The following is a 21,897-nucleotide window of genomic DNA, read 5'->3' as shown; positions in this document are numbered from 1 at the left end:
GCTTTTTCTAATCCATTCATTCACGCATGCATGCATGCATGTTTTCATTCACTCACTTTATCTTTTATACCTGCCCTCTTCCTCTCTCCTCCTGTCTATATTTAAACTGAATCATGACAGGCACGTTCATTTGTAACTTCTCTTTCTCACTTCACATGTGGAGGATATCTCTCTGTCAGTAAACACAGATCTCATCATCACTTATAATGGCAGGAGGTCATTCCATTGTATGAATGTGCTAGGACTTATTTAAGCATGGCCATGGAGTCGGGCATTTAGAGTGCTTAAAACATTCATTTAAAAAGTCCTGGATTTGGCTGGAGTGAAAACAAGGGATCCTTTAATGCAGGTTATTTCCCTCCACAGTGTTTCAGGCCCAGTTAAATGTGTTGTAAAAATGTATAATCTGTTTTTGATTCCAATTTTCAAATCATAGAATTTTGGATACTTCAGATAAAACTACTGTGCAGACTTTTCAATATTTATCAAATATTGAACTTTCTGCATCGTATTTTAGTTGCAAACAATTCCCAGTTATTGAAAAGTGCCTTTACAGAATCATCATTTCCACACATACAGGCTATCCATTTTCTGGACAGTTTTCCATCCTCATGCATATATCTTTTGCATGTGGACGAGAGTTAGGCTTTGGAAGATTAAAACTCTGAGTAAAAAGAGGCTAGTATGGATTCTTAGAGATTTGATTCTGTATGTACTTCCTTTTTCCTCATTCCCAAGCTTCTCAGTGTGGATGTCTATGGCTAATTCCAACTTGGAGACTGTAACTAGGCACAGTGAAGACCCTGAAAGTTCTGTTTCAGTCTTTAACCTCATGGCTCAGTGGTGATTTACTTTTTCTTTTTCCCCAAATCCCTTCATCTCCTATCACAATGCTTTAACATAATCTTAATTGGAGGAAGCAGCTAAAATGAATAGTTGTGTCACATCAGGGTAATTAAAAATTTGTAAGTATGATATATTTAACATTTTCTTTTTAAAACAAACTCATCACTTTTAGAATTCCCATAAAACTTTTACTAATATTTGCTGATGACGGTTGGATCTTGTTTACAGATATAATAAGAGCAGCGCTGTGACCTGTGTTCCTCTCTCCTGTGGATCAGCCTCTACTGAAGAGTCAGTGCAAAATAGTCACGTGGTATCAGGAAGCTTCTGGGCTGCTTTGGCAATAAAGAAAAGATACTGAAGATACCTGATAACAGGGTACTTTGCAGTCCCGTCAAAGCCAAGTCTTTGTAGATGGTTCCCACTATGTGCCATTTTCAAAGAAAAGGAGGTTTGACTTCTAAGCTGTGAACAAGATTCTATGCACTAATGATCATGGTGTAAACTATTACTTGCTATTTGTGTAAACTCCTAACACATTTCAGAAAAATAATTTAAGGCTACTAATAAAGCTATATAAAATACATGAAGATAAACTAAATCTAATGTAGATGACAAAAATGAGGAAAAGAGATAAGTAGTGTGGGAAAGGAAGAAGGAACCAGAAAAGGGATTAATATTAAAAATACATGCTATGAAGTGCTGTACGTGTGGGAAACTTGTTCACAATTTGGGGTCTCTATAATACTGTTCTCCTAAGTTCAGTTGATCATGAAAACTTATAGAAGTACTTCCATCTTGCTTTATCATTTATGCATAGCTAAGACTAGGGTCAGTAGGAATTGAAAATATATTAACAAGGACTGGTCCCTGTAATAGACCCAACCTAAGTAAGTGAAATCCGATATGAATGTATTTAGGAAGATATTAAGAAGAGACCAACCTCCAGTGAACATCCTTTGGTAACACCAACATAATCAGGGCTGCTAAGTATATTATATGGAGTTCTTGAAATTTCAATATCTCTGAGGCAGCCAGAATATTTCTTCAAATTTACTTCCGGCCTGTTGAAAAGTTAAATGGAAAACAAAAGCAATATCATTAGGGCAATGGCGGTATAGTGTGTGTGCCTAGTGGATGAAAGCCACATGGAGCAAAGTGCTGCACAGGCAGGCACGTCTCTCAGACTGTGCACACGCACACACATGCACCCAGCAAACTATGCTTCCCAAATTGCTGCACAGGCAGGCACGTCTCTCAGACTGTGCACATGCGCACACACGCACCCAGCAAATTATGCTTCCCAAATTGCTGCACAGGCAGGCACATCTCTCAGACTGTGCACACGTGCACACACGCACCCAGCAAACTATGCTTCCCGAATTGCTGCACAGGCAGGCACGTCTCTCAGACTGTGCACACGCACACACATGCACCCAGCAAACTATGCTTCCATTAGCTACTGGTTGGATAAGTGGATATGAGCACCATCCTGCACAAGGAGTCTTTATGTAGTTCTTCTTCCTCTCCTTTTAAAAAATAATCTCACCTATTGCATTTAAATACAAGGTACAGGAATTAACTGACTTCTTATGAAGTGCTTCATATGCATAATGAAATGTGTTTCTTTTTTTCCAACAAAGGGCAGAACTTGTATGGGACAGCATAATCAAAACTACATACTGACACAGTTAAATAAAATCTTGCTCAAAATTAAAAAAATATCTGGAAACATTGATTTTGAAAAGATAATATTTTCATTGAGACTTTTTTTGGGGGGGTGGTTAGCTGAAGAATAAGATAATGTCATATTTCTCTTTAAAGATTTTAAGTCAAATAAAACCTGAGAAACATTCTTTTGGATTACATAGTCTAAAAAAAAGATACTTTAAGATTAAGTTTACAGATTGACCCTAAAGTCCTTATTCTGTATTGCAGCAGTAACAAAATAAAGCAACCAGAGTCACGAAACATACATTTAATTTTTCCAATAAAGTTGAAAATGGCTTCAGTACCCAAATGACACTTGAATGTTTACTTTTTGCTCACTACTTCTTAAAAAGGGATAAACTTGCTAGCACGTAGTAAGTGCTCAATAAACATAAGCTAGCAGGATATTAATGGTGATGACACCTCTTTCATCTATAGCAGCACTATCCAGTAGAACTTTCTGTGATGATGGAAATATTCTTTTCTGCACTGTCCAAATCAGTAATTAGTAGCCATATATGGCTGCTGGCACTTGAAAAGTAGCTTGTGCCAATGAGAAACTGACTTTTTATTGTTATTTATTTATTTGGCGGCACCGTGCGGCATGCAGGGTCTTAGTTCCCCGACCCGGGATCAAACCCGTGCTCCCTGCATTGGGAGTATGGAGTCTTAACCACTGGACCACCAGGGAAGTTCCATTTTTAAAAAAATTTTCTTTAACTTAAATTTAAATAGCCACTGTGGCTAGTGGTTACCGTATTGAATAATGCAGGTCAACAACAATAGAAAAAGTAACACTTTTTTTTATGTTAATAAGCAACTCTAAAAACTGTCCAATCAACACCAAGATATTATATTTATTTGGATAATGGTTAATTCTCTCCTCACTGTCCCATGATGGCAGGATTCCTTTTTTTTGTCTTAATAAAAAACACATGACATGAGGACAAACAGGTAGGAAAGCAAATCAGACCCTGGGAGTGTGTATCAGGTGATTTATGTCATGCTGGGTATTTGTTCTATTTGTTTCTCTCTCTCTGGGACTGTTTTATTTTCTTTGATCATTTCCACTTGTTCCCAAGGTCTTCCCCTTCTGTTCAATTAGCTGGTTATTACAAAAAACATGCCAACTGGAGAGTGAGAATCTTGCTTATATTCTTCTTGTATAAAGTAAAGGAAATGGGTGGACTTCATTCTCAGTGTTCATTTGCTTCCATGTTTGCTTAGAGGAAGACTGATTTATCACAAGTTTCTCAGAGGTCTTATCAATCACTCCTACACAAAATAAATCACTCCTACAAGTTAGACACTTCATTGTTTCAGGGAAATACAAAGAATCATTTCAAAACACAATGATTTAGCAAGCTCGACATTATGAAAATCACAGGGTATAAGTAATCACATATGGTGATCAGATTCCTAATGAAAACCACAGGCCACTGTTTCCTCTGTTTGCCTCAGAGACAAAATTACAAAGCTACACAATGTCATTCCAGAGTTTTATTAGCATATATTTTCACTGAAAGCCAACCTCTGCTTTTCAGCCATCTCAGCAAACAGCACTTGATTGGTCTTATAACTGTATCGTGATTAAACAGCTTGGATTGTTTTTTTCACACTTTCATTTCTATATAGTCTGGTTTCTGGTATTAAAAGTCTAGCCTTTGCTTTAAAAATTTCTTAGATCAGCTCAGCTTCATTATGTCCTTTCGGGAAATTTGGCACCATTAGGTTTTGAAATACCAAAACACTCAGCTGTAGCTCTAGCCAGAGTTTGATCAGCCACTTACAGAGGGCCTGCTGCTTACAACGTCCATGCTAAAACCTCCTGCCTACAAATAGGAACTGAAATGCTCCTGAGAAGCTAGGATGACTGTCCGCAAGCTTCCTCGTCATTAATGCAAACACTTGTTTTACATATAGTATTTCCAGAGAAATACTGACTCCATAGCTAAATTCTAAATAAACATGGCAAGAAAGAAGCAGCTTTGTCAAGAGGTGCAAGGGCCATGTTAACGCTTGCATATTTGCAGGCTTGCAAAAAGCAACCAGGCAGTAGTACGCATTTGGGAGCACAGGTTGATTGTTCAGCAGACAGTACGGCACCTGGGAGACCAGAGTCTGAGGTTCAACCCAAGAGACCAGTTTGTTCCCCGGAGCTAGATTTCGCCCATAAACCTGTCCAGCTGCCCTTAGCGTGTGCTGCTGCATGTGTGCACCTGGCGGCGCTGTGCGTGGGTGGTTGAACAAATAAGCAGAGCAACTTTGTCATCACGGCTGGTGAACAAGTCAAATTGCAGTGATGGTGGGGAAGCAGCAGCATTTTTATAAGCAAAGGGCAGCATGAGAACTATCTCAGAATGCACTACTTGTTCGTGAAATGTACTGTGAATAAAGCTGCATAGGTGTCACTCTGCTTCTGCATCACTGCTTTATCTAAGAAGCCACATTTACCCAACCCATGCACTTGAAGAAGGCATGCATAAATTTAAATTTTACCTTGCTTTCATACTAGGTCAAAGGGAAGAGAAAAAAAATGATTTACTTATAATTGCATTTTCATTTAGTAAAACAATAAACTTAATCATAAATCTTTTAAAAAAGAAAGCATTTCATAGAGATCTACAAAGGAAAGGAATATAAAACATGAACAGAAAAGAAAACAGACATATACCCTTGACTACAGTGAAAACAGAGTCCAACGGTGACCATCTCCCACACTATTCTCTTGGAAATTTTTAATTTTGGAATTGAATTTAAAGCACTCATATTTATCATTCTTACAAATGGGAAAATGCCCAAGTGCTGCTATGCTGTAGTGTTCATGAGTAGCCTGTAAGGAGAGCTTATTGCCTCTTTGAACTTAATTTGAACTTAATATACATAAAAATAATTCATGTTCATCACATCTTTCGTACTTTATCATATTAAGATCCTGTTTGTAGGCAAAATTACAGCTAACTATGAATGCATGGCTCCTTGACTAGTCACAAATATATGTCTAAAGGCTGTTTTGAACTAATGTGCCCTGCCATAGAAATATTATAATTATGAAATGCTGTACTGTGAGAGTAAAAATACCTTGGCAGTAAAGACTCATCAGGTATGTAGTCTGCAAACTAATAATAAACCCATCTCAATGAAGTTAACATATACACTTTTGTAGATAATTCCTAAAAATCACTTTATGGTAATTAAAGCTACATTATCACAAGGATAAATGAAGCCACCTTTGGATAGCCTTATTCTGGGTACATTTAGTTCACTCCTAGAGAATTTAGTTAGTGATCTTGCAAAGTAAATCTTAGCCGTGAACAATTTGCTGGATCCCTAGTATTTAAATAGTACCTGAAACATAGTATTGATGCTCATCAAACACCTGTTGAATGGATAAATGGACTTTGGAGTAATAACTATGCCACTATTCAAATACATTTAATCTGCAGTGATTTCTCTGACCAGACACTTTAAATCTATATTCCTAATACAAATGCAATATCATGTGGATGAATGCAGAGCCAGGTTATCTGCACCATTAAAGCTTATCAGCTTATACCCTGATAGACTGGTAACTGGACAGGTGCCTGGTTTACGAGTTTAGATACAGAGAGGAGCAAACCTCTGTCTGAATACTCACTATCATAAAATGAGACTGAATTTCCACTGCTCATTTGAGAAATATGAAAATAATTGACCACCGTACTTTTCAGTTATTCTGAGACACTTCCTATCGTAATGTGTCTTTTTAGAGTAGAAACACCTAGACAGGACTTTTGCAACCATCAAAAGGTAACAAACTAAACAAAACAAAAATTAAAAACATGGTGGTCTGTATTTATAGTAAACTCTTACGGGTTAGCCACATCAATTCATCCCATTCTAATTAGATTTAATTAACATTTATTGAGCACCAAATACTCTATAACTTGTATTTATTATAGGTTGTTTTATAACAAGAAGGAAACTAATTAAATACCGCATGAAATATTTTCTGACACTTTTTAGTTACTTCTATTAATTTTTCGAACTAGTTAAACTACGAGCTAAATATATCTCCCTATCTGCTCTCTAAAAAACATACGTGAAATTTTAAAAAATGTTGACATGGGCACGAGAATAACTAATACCACTTTAGCATCAGGCATATGGAAAAGTTCCAAAATTATTATCATTGCTTGTGCTTAGCCATAAAATAGGTTATACTCACAGTGTCCTGGAACACTGACTAATTTTCAGAACACTAAGCAATGTCAGTGCACCGTTATCTCCAGTGAATGTGCAAGGAGAAAGGCAATTACATTCAACTCCAGTTTCTACCTTTAATAACTTTTATAATTCTTTTCATCCAGTGACTGTAAGGGAAACAGTAATTCCCATACATCTCTTCAACAAAGATATCAAATTAATCTTTAGTTTTTAAATCCTGGTGGTGTTATTGTAACATGCAACATGAATTTTTAGATTAGGCCTTTCTGCAACTAAAGGTTATGACATTCCTGTTGTAATTAAACTTCAGAACTCTAGTGAGCATAGTGGCCATTTAATTAAAACTTAATCCTTAGCTCTAAATATACACCAAATTACCTCAAATTTCTCAGTGTTGGCAGACCACCAAAATATATTTTGTCATCTGCTTTCAAGTCAAGACCGAAGTTGTTTCCAGGAGATGAAGTTGCTATGTTCTCCTCCTGGTTAGTATCTATATCTACAATTGATATGTTGGCTGCAAAGGAAAGAGGAAGTTTCACTTTTTATTTGCACAATACCAACCACATCTATATCATCACTGTTCCTTCAAGATAAATTTACTTTAATTCTCAAATTAACATTGACTTTCTCAAGCACATATACTATATGCAGCTATTTAATAATTGCAGAAACGACAATAACATCAATAAATACGTTGTTAAACGATCCACAAAGAAAGCACGAAAATAACAGCCTGAACACCAGTGAAGGTAAACTAATCAAGTTAAAAGAAAGAAGTGTAGATGGACAGCAGAGAAACAGTTGACATAGTTTTCCATAATATAGATAGGTAGTTAGAAAATAGGGTAATATAATTAACTAATGCTAAGATAAATATCTAATTAGAAATTAGATTATTCATTAGAAATATACAGAATTTGTGGTTCCTTCTGTAAATTTCAGTATCCACAGAAGTACTGGGGTTTAAGTTCATCCACAGAGTGATGTTGACAAGATGGCTGTGCATGGAAGTGAAGAGATGGGAATGTTTGTTTTGCAAGATAATGGGATCCACGTCCATTGTAAATTACATTTTAGTTGGGGGATGCTGCGTGTTTTGAGAGAGGTACCGTCTTCATGCCTTACTGCTTTTCTCTCAGGTGTCTAAAGGTTCTTCCAGTAGGATAAGAATTCAGAAACAGAAAGGAAAAAGGAAAAAAGAGAGGCTCTTCTCTGTTTAAACTGCTTTGTTCAGAGAGCAGATGGGAACACTTTATCTCATTGATTTTACCCTCTTCATTCTTAAGAGTCAAGCTAGGCTCCTTCTGAATTATGTGCTTTCTCACCATAACATTTGCCTAGGCCCAGCCTTTAGCTGCTAAATATATTTTGGATCCTTGATGCATACTGAGGCATTCGTTCATTAACATGACAAATTTGGCCTCTAAATCTTTGCCTGATATAAGATCTGGATTAGCAAGTGTCTAAAGATGGCCACTTGAACCAATGGATTATAAGGGCATTTCTAAATGTTTATTCTTTGGAACACTAGTTTCTTGGATGTTCCTGGGTCAAATAAATATGACAATCACTGGGTTAAGCAAAATTAAACATATGTCTTAATTTTATAGCTGCCCATATCTTTCAACATGCTAATATGTAATGGGACGCTCCAAAAGAGGGACACAGAGCACCAAGTATTTCCCAAGTTTGTTTGACCCTGGAACATTATTATTTTCTCTCAACTCATCATCTTTTAGAAGAGCGTTCTTTGAAAAATAAAAGAACTATCAAACCTGAAAATTCCATTGTAATCTGTAGTCCTTCCATTTCAAAAGAAGTATTTTCAATGAAACCAAACATAATTGCCTTATAAAAAATGTCCAAAATAAAATACCTAAACCTATTAACACCTCAAATCCTCAAAGCAGAATTTTGTAAAAATAAACAAACAAAAAATACCTCAAAAATAAGTTCCCAATTAAAAAAATATTCAGCAAGTTAAGATTTAAAAAATTAATTACTTTCTAGCACATATTAATTTCATACACACATATCTTTTTGACCAGACTGGTGGCTGAAATAAAAAATTTTTCATACATATTCTTTCTTATCCAGATCAGCAAAGAAGTTTTCATATAGGGCTGTTGACTGGAACATGAAAATAGCCTTTTTTTCTACAGACCTGGTATGTATTTTAATGGTGTCTGTGAAAATGAGATTCTCTCTCTATCACAGGCAAGCCAGAGACTGGAGGTAGCTTTCCTTCTTATCCCTGAGTGAATATATGCATTTTTAGAAATCATTCTAAGAAAAACTGATTAAAAAGCAGAAACACAATTGAACTGAAACTCACTGGCCCAAGTGTTAGCTTTGATAGAGAGACAGAGGATGGCATATTTTTACTGATTTAAAGGAAGCACTCTACCCTATCCTTTATGAGTGATAGCAATGAAGTGGGTTCTGCTATGGAATGCTAATACTTGCTTTTATTTCTTGCCCTATTTCTTTCCCTTATAGAATAGCCATTAACATAAAATTTTAGAGTTGATGAGTTCAGACATCATTTATGGGTAAGCAGGGAAATAAGGGTTTTATTAAATACTAGACACAGGGGCTTAACAAGTATTTTATAATCAATGCTATAAAGGAGTTGTTATAAAGGAATTGTTTTTACTTTGGTAATTCTTTTCTTCTCTCTCTTAGTCCACTGAAAATCTAAATGATCAATCTTGCATCCATATCAATGCACTTGAGGGGATAGGAAGCACTTCTATTAGTGACTGTGGTTCCACTAACTGTCTCTCAGGGAAGGTGGGGAATCCCTCCTGAAGGAGTGGATTTGAATTTCAAGGGACAGTGGCTTTTACAAACTAGCTGAGAATAAAGCAACTAATCTGGTATCTGAAAAGGAGCAATGGCCTTACTTGAGTTCCTGTCCCACTATTCCATGGATTCTGATCTTGCTAAAATCCAGTGCCCTCCCTACAACCAAACCCAATGGGGTCCTTTGATCCTTATCTTAATCCATATCTATGCAGTATGTGAGGTTAAAATTTCCATCCTTCTAGAATTTTCTTCTTTGACTTCCATAATGCCAACTTCTCCAAGCTTCTCTTGCCTTTCCAACATCATTCTCAGTCTCCTTCCCCTGGACCTATTTCTTTGAACACTTCTGAAACGCTGATGTTCCCTAATGTGCTTTCATTTGGCCACTTGTCAGGTTTCAGCTCTCGGGGTAGCTCAAGTTTATATTTACTTACCATATGTTGACAACTCAGAAATATATATGCCTGGACCTGATTTTTGCCTAAAAATCCACATTCAACAGGTGAGTCACTATATACATCCCCAGTTGATATTCCAAATTAAAATGGTTCTCTTTTTCCTCCCAGATCTGTATTATTTATTTTATTTGGTGGCACTACGACTCCCACCCAACCTCCTAAATTAGAGTCATCCTTTCTCCTCACCATTCCACATCTTACCAATCAACAGCCCTACTAATTTCATCTCCTAAATAACTCTAATAGCTGTCCTTCTTAAAATTTTTTAAATTTATTTTTTCTAATCTTCAATTTTTATTTTATTTTTGGCCACGCTGCATGGCTTGAAAGATCTCAGTTCCCCGACCAGGGATCGAACCCAGCCACGGCAGTGAAAGCCTGGAATCCTAACCACTAGGTCACCAGGGAACTCCCTCTGTCCTTTTTTTAAAAAAACACTTTTATCGAAGTAAAATTGACATAGTATAATTTGCCCATATTTAAAAATGTACAATTTGACAAGTTTTGAGATCTCTATACATCCATGAAATGATCACAGTCAAGAAATGAACATATCCATCACCCCAAAAGTTTCCTTTTGTCATCCTTCCTTCCAGTCCCTCCCTACAAAACCCAGTCAACAAATATCCTCTATCGGCTTCCTGTGACCATATGTTAGTTTATGTTTTCTATATAATTTCACATAAATGTACTTTTTTGTCTGCCTTCTTTTACTCAGAAAACTTATTTTGTTATTAATCCATTTTGTGTGCAAATTAATAGTTCATTTTTTTTAACCACTAAATACTATTCCATTGTGTGCATGTACAACAATTTGTATATCCATTCACCTGCTGATGGATGTTTATTTTTTGTTGTTTTGAGTATCACAAATAAAGGTGCTATGAACCTTCTGGTACAAGTCTCTGTATGGATATATGCTTTCACATATCTTAGGTGAATACTTAGGAGTGGATTGGTTGTTTCATGTGACAGGTCTATATTAAACTTTTGAAGAAACTGCCAACCTGTTTTCCAGTGTGGCTCTACCAATTTACATCCTCGTCAGCAGTGTATAAGAATTCCACTTACTTGACATCCTTGCCAGCCCTGGGTATGTTCAGTCTTTTTAATTTTAGACATTCTAGTAACCGTATAGTGGTATCACATGTGGATTCATTTTGCATTTCCTTACTGTCAAGTCCCACTGCAACTCTTATTTCAAGCCATCATTCATCTGTCTGAACTACTATTGTACCTAATTGGTCACCCTGCTTCCAGTTTAACCTGAAAATTTCCATTTCTTATTTCTCCTTTCTCTGATTATCTCCTTATAGCTCCCTTTGTGGGCTCTTCCTTTACTATACTGCTTCAATATTACTGTTTGCTCAAGGGCTTTGGATCACCTTATTCTAGATATGACTGTTTTGTTTTTCTCATCTCTATTAAGGTACAATGATTTAAAACATGAGGATGCTTTGTAGCTATCCATCTCTGCCCCAGAACTCTGCTAATCCTCAGATACACGTAACTAATTGCCTGTCAATTACACAGCTTCTCTAGGTTGCTAAGGATACTAAGAGTACCTTTAAAACAGCACATCCAAAATAGAACTCAGCATCTTTTCTAAAAAACTATGCTGCATTTTTCCTGTATCCAATAGCTTGGTAAATGGCACTGACATATTCTTTGTTATTTTAAGGAAAAAAAAAGGAATCATTTTTGATATCCTTTTTTAAAAAATCTTACTCTCTGCACTGAGTATATCATAAAGCTCCTCAATTTTAAAATGCTTAATATCTTTCAACTCCATTCTTTCCTATCCATTCTCATGGTTCCCTTCTCCTTGCTCCTCCCCTCGTTTTCCTGCAGACTGCAGGAGCATCTGAAATTGTCACCATCTACCCTCCAGTCTGCTGCTAAAGAAACTTTACTAAAACACAAATCTGATGGTGTCACATTCTTGATTAAAACTCTTAGTAGTTCCCTATCGATTTCAGGAAGACTTAAACTCATTAGTTTAGCTCATATGGCCCTTTATAAACTGACTCTGTATTCTCTCCAGCTTCATCTGATAATTTTCTGCCAACATTCATCCTGTTAGCCTATGGATTGACTTGTAGTTCCTAAAGCATTTCCCAAAGTGTGTTCAGCCAATGCTACTATGGCATGGAAAGATTCTGGTGATCAAAGAAGTCTGGGAAGTGTTGGATCAAACAAAGTTAAACATTCTTCTTAACTACTGTGCCGAGCCTCTAACATGCAAATGTAACTTACTCGGGAACAATGTATACAGACAACAGTATTCCAATTTATTTTATGAGTGCAAAACCAGTTTTTGTCCAAACTGAGGAGTTTCTCCAGGGTTTCCTGTTCCAAGGAAAAGCAGTTGGAACAAGATGTATAATGATGTATTATGCTCACTGAGCCCTTGAGGCTTTCATACAATGTTCACCTCTCTGAATTGTCCAAAGGTGCTTTTCACCCAGAGTACTCCTCAGCCCCTGCTCATGCCTCAGGGTGCTTCCTTGGGGGCTGACCTCTGGGTTTGACTTTGACGTTTCTCTCTTCTGAGATTCCTAGCCTGCTCTGCAGATCTCTACATGGCAATTAGATTTCTACTCTCTAACCGTTGACTCACTTGTCCATCTCCCCCATTAGACTGCAAGTTCCATAAAGACAAGGACTTACAGACTTCACTTAGTTCTTGCAGAGTATTTACTTGGTTCTTGGCAGATATATGTTAAGTGCAGGAATGAAAGACGGTGCAAAGTTATACCTAAATTTTCATGAAATGTCACACTGGCATGTTCAAAATGAATGAAGTCTAATTATATAAACAGAAGAATCTAAGTTTCACTTGCAGATATTGGTAATGCCATAGTACATAGAATTAGCAGAATTATACTAAGATAAAAATAGCAGTCCGCAAAGACCTAATAGGCTCGGATTTCTGTCTTGGTTGTGAGATCTTAGGTATATATGTCTGGGACCACATATAAGTTGGAGTCTACACTTTCCTTTCTGTAAACCAGAACAAAATACCTGCTTCAAGAGCAAATGAAATAATGTTTGTGAAAGTGTTTTGAAAATGTCCTGGAATCATAAAAATGTTACATTATTATTAATTATTAACTTGCACACACACAAATTTTTGGCATTTTCAAAAAATAAAGAACTGGTAGCTGTGCTCTATCCCCGCTACAAATTCTACCTGTGGGCCACTCTAAAGGAAACATCTTGGCAAAATGGGAAGAAAAGGAAAGCACACAAGATTTTCAAATCTACTACAGGATATAATTTTACAAGCTGTAAGACAGTTTTATGCTTTCAAATTAAGCTCTCAGTTTCAAAAGAAAATGACAGAGAACCATTTGGCTCTTCAATCAGTCATGTCTAACCCAAACCACCTATAAGCTAAGCCAAAGAAATGACTGTATCAATTTTTCACAGAATTTGTGAGTACCTAAGATAACAGACAGGGTCTTCCTCGTGATTAGGTACGTGGGAGCTTTGGATAGCATGATTAAGGCTCTGAGTGCATTATTACTATAGAAACTCACCTTGTTTTTGAGTTCTTGACAAGGTGAATGATTTCCATTTCCCATCATTATGGTTTTGATTGCTGACAACGGAAGCCATTCCTGAACCCAGATCATAGCTGACTTTTATGTGCCCATCAGTGAGCTCTACACTCATGAAATCTTTCTATTAATAGAGTAAAAACACACCAGTGATTAGATACACAGAGAAATATATGAGTATTCATTTTCTTTGTGGAGTTTATAATAGGGCTTTATGGCTAAATTACTGACTGTGTTGATCTGTAATTGAAATCCATTTTTGGATACAGAATTGGTGTTACTATTTTGTGAATGTTTGTGGGTGTGATATTATGGTGCAAATGGTCACAACGAAATTACTAGGATGTGTCCTTTTATGACAGGAGTAAAATTGGGTTCCTTTGAAAACATATTAAGCAAACTAAAGAGTACATTTCCTGAAAGAATTTACTAAGAAATATTGACCTGGAAAAAATAATGAGGCTCTTTAGAACAACCTTTTGACTTAGGTCTCTAGAAGAAGACTAAGGAATAGTTTTTCTGCTGCATGTTTCCATACCGGGGGAATCTTTACTGGGTGCTTCTCTTAAAGGATTATAAGGGAGTTATACTGAAAATAAATAAAAATTAAATTGTATCTGTAATTAAAGTTACTGATGGAAATACATAAACACTATGCACCACTCTTGGGTATTACATAGCCATCCCAGACTCCTTTGAACAATAACTGATAATTCAACAAAAGTGATAACTGCATTGGAACCTTACAGAAAAGAAGCAAGCATATTTTCAGTCATGAAAGATCAGCTGTGCAAATCTTTACCAGGTCTCGTGTGGCAAGGTACATCAGGAGAGCATTTGAAGAAAATGTCCTGAACTTGAACATGACAGTAGAGATGTTGGGGTACCAACGAATGGGGCGGCTGACTAATGCATAGCCTTCTCCATCAAACTGAATAGTCCCCTCACTATCTTCTACCTGCGGACTGAAGAGAGACATTTCACGTGAATCAGACGATGTCTACTTGGTCCATCAGTATTCAATATATCACACTGTCTTCTGAGACTGGACTGTAGGCTGTTGTAGGGCAGGAACCATCCCAGATACATCTTCCATCCTCCCCCTTCTCTCCAGCTCTACTGCCACCATCAGACCAAGTAACCACCATCTCTCACCTGACTTTATTAGGTGTTCAATAACTAGGTCACTGATGTTTTAACTACTTTTGCTGAAGTGCTTGGTGGCTAGTTATGTTAGTGTTTAAGTGTATTTTAGTGGTGTGAACTAGTGGGATTTTGGAATGGGCTGAGAATGCATTATTACATTTCCCAAATACATAACATAATAGGGAGTAGGGGTTGGCTGAAGAGTGAAGGTGGTTGAAAGGTACTAACTTAAAGTTGTAAGAAAAAAAAAGCCGTACCAGGATATAGGCTTCTATTCTCTGAACTCTTGCTATGCAGTAGGATTTTCTGGGACAGATTAGATTCAGATAATGAAGGGTTCCTCTAACTACGTGTGTTTGTTGATCTGTCTTCTTCACCAGGATGTAAGCTCTATGAAACCAAGTAGAGATTATGGGCCAGGCTCCATGCCAGGCACAAACTCAGAATCTAGTGTGGTACTTGGCTAATAGCAGAATCTGGTAGATATTTGTGGAATGAAAGGGATATTAGTAAAGCAAATTGCCTCACAGAGAATATATGTTCAATCAATATTGGTTGAATAATTAATGAATATCTAAAATAAGTCTTGTAAATATAACATTTAAAAAGATTTTTTTCAAATGAAAACTTATCATCTATCTATCTTATCTAATTGATGTTAAAAGAGTAAGTTTTGATTGTGGAGATATTTTTAAACTTTAAATATCTGCGTATTAGCTTATATTTGAATCTGTGAAATTGGAGTGTTGTATTAACTTGAGAAGAGAGGAGATATGAGAAATATTATAGTAATCTCATAAAATAACAAGAGGTTAGAATAGTATTTGCATGCAATCTTGGCTAATGAGAAAAATAATAGGGTATAAACATTAATGGCCTTGAGGAGGAGGAACTGTTACTCATTTTAGACAAGTTGGCTTTCTCTCTGTTTCTGGAAAAGGAGAAATAGAACTCTGAAGACAAAAGGAAGGGAAGAGTCTTAACTGTGCGTTTCACAGTCAGGTTTTTGTAAATTTAAGATACATCTAAATAGGTATAAGATCAGATGATGCCATATATTTTTTTTTCTAATGTACCCTTAAAAGATGCTTTTTCAATATTCATGAAACATGTTCACTGAGAGGTTGAGGGACTAAATCAGCCTATTAACAATATAATTTATGTGAATAAATCAGCTGAATAATTTTGGCCTTCCTTCATCATTATAACAAATCCATCAAAATCTAGAGCACCACATTTGAGGTAAGAAAATGTAATGTAGCATCTACTAAGGAGAAGTTCCATGAGGTTCTCAAATCCTAGGATTTTGCATGATATACTGCCATGCTACCAGTGACAATAGGGTGCGAGAGTCACCACTGACACTTTCCCGAGTGCTTTGGCCCAGTGCAGTGTTACTCACAAATTGAAGAGAAAAAAATACAAAACTTCGTATATAATGTCAGGAGAGGCACTGGAATAAAAAAATATATATCACATTTTATTTTCCTTGTAGGGAAACCCTGGGATATTTGTATCCTGGTGTTCTCATGCCCTTAATCTATTAATTTCCTCAACACACAATCGAAAAATTAGCAGAGTAGATGGCAGGTACCCTGGAGTCTGACGTGGAATTTCAGAAGTCACTTTAACACCTCAGGTTTCAGTGTCTCCACTCTGAGACGAAAGGGTTAGATCTACTCCAACTCTATTAGAGCTTCTACTCAAGCAGCAGGCAAATCTTCGAGCAAGAGTTTTGAACAAGAATAGCAAAACATACAGATGAAAATCAGCCTACTTCATTTAATTCATTAGCTAAAACCGGTAAATCTGGCTTCAAATTGTTGACTTGGAGGTGGGGGAAAAATGAATCTTTCCAGGTATAGACTCAATATTTCAACATCTAACATTATGCTAGAGTTTTCCTATTCATTTTCAATGCATTTACCAGGAAGAGTGACAATTCTTTTCTAATTAATAAATGCTAAGCTTCTTAACTTGCCTTTTGTTTCTCTTTTGAACCTGGATTTCTGGTCAAGTTAGGAAAGATTAATTATGCTATTTGGAACAGCCATGCTCTTCCATGTAAAGCTTGTTAACCATAGAACTAGATGAATATTGAAGTTTAGTATATTAATATTTCATCATTGTTTCAGTGTTCAGCTAAATACATTTTACTAGTAGCAGTTTTTTCCCTATTTTTTAAGAAAAATAAGATACACTTTTTTTACAGCCCTGACAGATATTCCTTTCTAAAACATTACAAAAATTATATCCTTTCTACTGACTACTGAATAAGTGCAAATTTCTAAAACTCACATTCCAAGATTTTCTACAAAATGTTCCTAGTCTGTGTCTTGTAGCCTTGTCTATTTCATCTCCCCCACTTTACCATTTCTGCTCTAAAAGTGCAACCATTAATTTTATGTTAAAATGTGTTATATGTTCTCCTGAAAAGAAAACAAACACCAGGAGTTCTAAAACATTTTTCCTAAAATTACCAAGGCTTATGGAAAAATAGGGCTAGGGCAAGCCACTCAAAATTTATGTGACTTTGTAATCAGAGCACTCACAAAAACAGTAACATTCTTGATCAAAATAGTAGTATAATTCAAAAACGTATATTAGAAATTTTTAAAATAAGGAATTATTTCAGTAAATGTAGAACTTTAGCCTATTATAATTATATTAATTCATATAATACTTTATATAATGAAGGCCCAAGATCTTTGCAGAATTGATAATTAGTGATGCTACAGTCTTAACACATAATATACACTGCTGAAAGGACATTTAAATACTTTAGACGTTTGTTTGATAATAAGCTTTGGAAAATCCTACTTAGAAATTTACCAAAGAAATGTTTACGGAAAAGTTGGTGTTGATTTGTGAGTAGTAGAATATTAATGTAGAGCTCATTGTCCTTGTATTGAAAGAATTTTACATACAACATTCTATATTAGATTTTATTGAAGATTATTAACAAAACCACTTTAAACTATGAATGGATCAGGCTTTCAAACTGTCCTCAATGCCATACTGAAAAGTCCATGATGACACAAAAAAAGTAGAAAGCTGAAAGTTAAAACTTTTGGAGAGGGAATATTTTTGGGCTACTTTCTTCTATAAAACTCTAGAGATGTTGAGAAGAAAATGTGAAGTATACTCTGCTACATTAATGGAGAATTTAGGTCCTAACAATGTACATGTTCCCTTTATACTGGAAATAAAAAATATAAACTCCTTAGCACCTAATGACGTTAGAGTTACTATGTATATATATTAAGCTTCCAGGTATTTAATTTAAATTTTATAGCTTTAACTAAGTATAATTAAAATTGTTGTAGGCTCAGATGATCAGTGGGCTTTAAGTTTTTTATGCAGAGAAATCCTCTATTTCTTCTTAATTGTTTTACATCCTCTATTCAGGTTTATATAAGAATATTTATATATGCTTTATATGCTTTTTAAATATCTTTGAATTCCAACATTCTAACCTCTATCTTATAATTGGTGATGTTTATTATGAAACTTTCTCCTGGTTTATCTTGACCTCTGCTTCTTAAGCAGAATCTTCAAGTCCCATGGGTTTCCACTTGAAAAGCACATACATGATGCTGTGTGTCATTTGAAAAATCCTGTGGGAGATAAAACCTGCAGTATCGTTCTGTATTTTCTTGTAAACACAAGCAGAGTGAATCCAGGCTCTGAGAGGCCTGAAGCTTAATCAGTTTAGGGAGACCTTTCCTTAAGTAAAAATAAATGATGACTACAGAATAGCCACAGACACGCAACACCTCCTGAACATGAAGGTAAGCTGGAGTGGAAGGAGATAGTAGTCTTAACTGATCGAGGCTAAAATGTCTTACCTTTGCAAATTTCACAAAAACACATGACCATGTCAAAGTACTAGGATACTTCCCAAATCCTTGGAAAGTGCCTGCACAAGTGAGGGAGGGGACTTAAAGTTTCTTAGCTTCCTGGTAAATCCACCTCTGAACACAATCACTTCAAACTTGTTGTATATCATCGACATGATAATAGAACACTGCACAATAAAATTAAAGCTTTTGTGATACACAGGCCTGATAGACCTTGGAAGAGTCCTCCTCTCCACTAACCTGACGGTACATCCTTTGCAGTCACCTTCTATCTCTCGGAAATTCCACAACCCTATAGGTTTGCTGTCAAAGTATGCTTCTCCCATACAGCCAGTGAATGTAATCACACGTACAGCATCAGCCTTCTGAAGAGAGAAACATATTTGTTAGAATTTAGAATTTCACAGAAAAATTAAGAGTACCCATGAGAGTTATTAGATGAGCAGCAGAATCTGGAGTAGTTATTACCTACTCTTTGTGAAAGTCTTGGTTGTGTACGTATCCATCTTTTAACCATATAATATCCTCATGGATCCTGGTTATTCTGTGCTTTACCAGTTTATCACCATTAGTAAGTGAACACTCCAAGCTTCCGACCTTAGGTAAACTGCTTATTCTGAGATTCTATTTTTTTTATTGGTCTGTAACATGAGATTATTAGGAGAAATAACTAAGAGAATTTATTTATGGTACCACATTCAGTGCCTGGCACAGAGAAGGTGTTTCATAAAAGTAAGTGTTCCTATCCACTAAGGAGATTTACGAGAAAGGGTACATACTGACTACATAAAGAGGAAAAAAGCTTGCATATTGATTACCCTATGATACTGCTGTCCCCAATTTTTCATTTCCTTTTACACCCAAGTAGGTTTCTAGGGCAGGAGAATGAAGGGACAGAGTAAATTTATAAGAGAAGGGTCCCTGTTGTTGTTGTTTGCAGGCATACACAGCACAGAGCCCGACATCGAATAGGGGCACAATAAATATTTGTTGAATGACAACTCTGGTGTCATTCTCACAGGGAAAGGTCTTTTATAAATTTTTATTTTATATTGGAGCATAGTTGATTAACAATGTTGTGTTAGTTTCAGGTGTACGGCAAAGTGATTCAGTTATACATATACATTTATCCCTTTTCAAATTTTTTCCCATTTAGGTTATTACAAAATATTGAGCAGCATTCCCTGTGTTATATAGTAGGTCCTTGTTGGTTATCTATTTTAAATATAGCAGTGTGTACATGTCAGTTCTGGGTATTTAGCAGTCAAGAAGGAGGGGAATGATCTGATCCACTCTAGAGAACCTTGCTGTAATTTGAACAACTATTCCTTTTAGCGTCAATATGTTACAATTCTACAACTTTAGAAGCACTTTGCCAAGGCGAATCCACATTTATCTGAATAACCTGGAAGGAGAAAGTGAATTGATATGTTTGGATTTTAGAAAAAATAGAAGATAGTCACTGAGTAGTTAAACATTTATAGTTATAATTTTAGGTTAAACTCATCAACACATACATCTTCCTACCGTTATGATCAAGTGGGGCACTGCCATGGAGAAGGAATGTTGTCAGACACTGACAAATACAAGTCAGGAACAGTCCTTGGAATTCTCTGTCATCTGTGGAAGCTTCTCTTAATTTTCCAGAGGTTGATTATCCTACCTGCGAATTGTATTTGCTTTTTGCTTTTCCTTCTTGCATCATAAAAACTATACTTGGGATATTTTCCTGCTCCTTTGAATTTTCACTAGCATGTTGATTTAATTACTTGTTTTCAGTTTTTTGGTTCATATTCTGGTATGGCAGAAGCCTTGAAACTCTTGGCCAAAATGATGAAGATTTTCTGTAGATTTCATTTGCTTGTGTTTTTTTTCCCCCTCAGACTGGCATAAATAAGTTTCTTTATGTCTAGTGACATCTGAATAATAAGAAGAATTATTTAAGGTGCAATTTAAGGTGTGACTACCGTATCTCAGGCATGTAATCTCGCTATTCATTGAGGTAGTAAAGGGTGGTGATTAAGAGTAGAGATTCTTGTGCCTGGTAACGAGTGTTCAAGTCCCAGTTCCACCACTGATGGCTGTGTGATCTTCGGTGAATCATTTAACTTCTCTCTTACTTAGAGTCCTTAACTATAAAATGAGGAGGATATTATCTACATTTTTGGGTTGTTATGAAAACTGTTAATTCATGTAAATTACTTAGAACATTACTTAGCAAATAGTAAGGGTTATATAAATGTTATAGAAGTTTATTATTGTATCCTACAATATGCAAGCAAGGTAGATACTTTTATCTCCCTTTCTAGTTAAGGAAACTGAAGCCCAAGAGGTTAAGTGACTTGCCTAAGGTCATATTTTCGTAAGTGATAGAGCAGGGAATTCAACCTGGATTTAATTTCAAAATTCATGTTTTTTTTGTATTACTCGGTGCTATCCCTATATTTATCTTTCTGAGGAGGAAAGAAAGTTGGCAGTATGACTATATATTACGATGTACCATATATATTTATATGCAGCTCTAAGAAATGAGGATGATTTTAGTGTGTAGCTGTGGAAACCATTCCAGTACTTTAGAGTCACATCTCATACACAAAGCAAATAAAACAACCTCACTCTATATGAAGGTTGAGTTCTCATAAATTTGGGGTCACCCTGGCTTTTCACATTTTCTGACTAATCTCATCCCAGGATGATTCCGCCAGACCCAGGATTACACATTGTACTTGGCTGTGCTCTTACATCTCACCCACAGGTCGTTTTCCAACACCTAACTCCACTTAATCAACACGAGCTTCTTTAAAATGCAGGCACTTTGCAATCTGAAATGCATAAGGACCTGTCACAAAGCAATTATGAATATTAAGTGCATTACTCGGTAAGAATGAGAAGAGCAACTTGAAAACTTTAAAAATCGGATCATGATCTGAAGGCTTATGGCTCCTGTGATATTTCCCAAGGTATTCATAAATCTTTTAATTAGATGTGAGTTTGAACTTTATAGCACTTTATATCAATAAATCATAAATTGATTCAGAAAATGAGGTATCTTTAGAAAACACTTTGCTCTTGAGGCAACTAAAATATCAAAAAATTGATGCCACAGATGAGGGCAAAACAACTGTTTAAGTAAATACACATAGGTTTAAAAAGACTGTGCTTCCAGATTGCATATTCAAGGAAGAAAATTCTTACTCAAAATATATTCATGTTTTCATAAAAACAAATTAAGTAAAAAGTGGTCAAGTTTTTGCAGTGCTTTATCATGTCTTTGCCCAAAGTCATCATGCCAGGAAT

At 36.0% G+C, this 21,897-nt stretch overlaps 1 protein-coding gene across 1 annotated transcript in view; it reads right to left on the bottom strand.

Annotated features, from left to right (window-relative positions):
* LAMA2 (laminin subunit alpha 2) overlaps window positions 1–21,897 on the bottom strand; it is a 606,716-nt gene that overhangs the window by 39,552 nt on the left and 545,267 nt on the right. Inside the window, exons 48-52 of the mRNA XM_082668794.1 lie at window positions 18,841–18,965; window positions 14,397–14,559; window positions 13,574–13,718; window positions 7,141–7,279; window positions 1,790–1,910 (exon numbers count right to left, since the gene is read on the bottom strand). Of these exons, the coding sequence (XP_082524920.1) occupies window positions 1,790–1,910; window positions 7,141–7,279; window positions 13,574–13,718; window positions 14,397–14,559; window positions 18,841–18,965 (693 nt within the window). The remainder of the gene's footprint in view (window positions 1–1,789; window positions 1,911–7,140; window positions 7,280–13,573; window positions 13,719–14,396; window positions 14,560–18,840; window positions 18,966–21,897) is intronic.

The sequence above is a fragment of the Grampus griseus genome (assembly GCF_964374135.1).
Source record: "Grampus griseus genome assembly, chromosome: 13".
Classification (NCBI taxonomy): Eukaryota; Metazoa; Chordata; class Mammalia; order Artiodactyla; family Delphinidae; genus Grampus; species Grampus griseus.
Note: the sequence above shows the minus strand (reverse complement) of the source record. Positions and strands in the feature narration are given on the sequence as shown.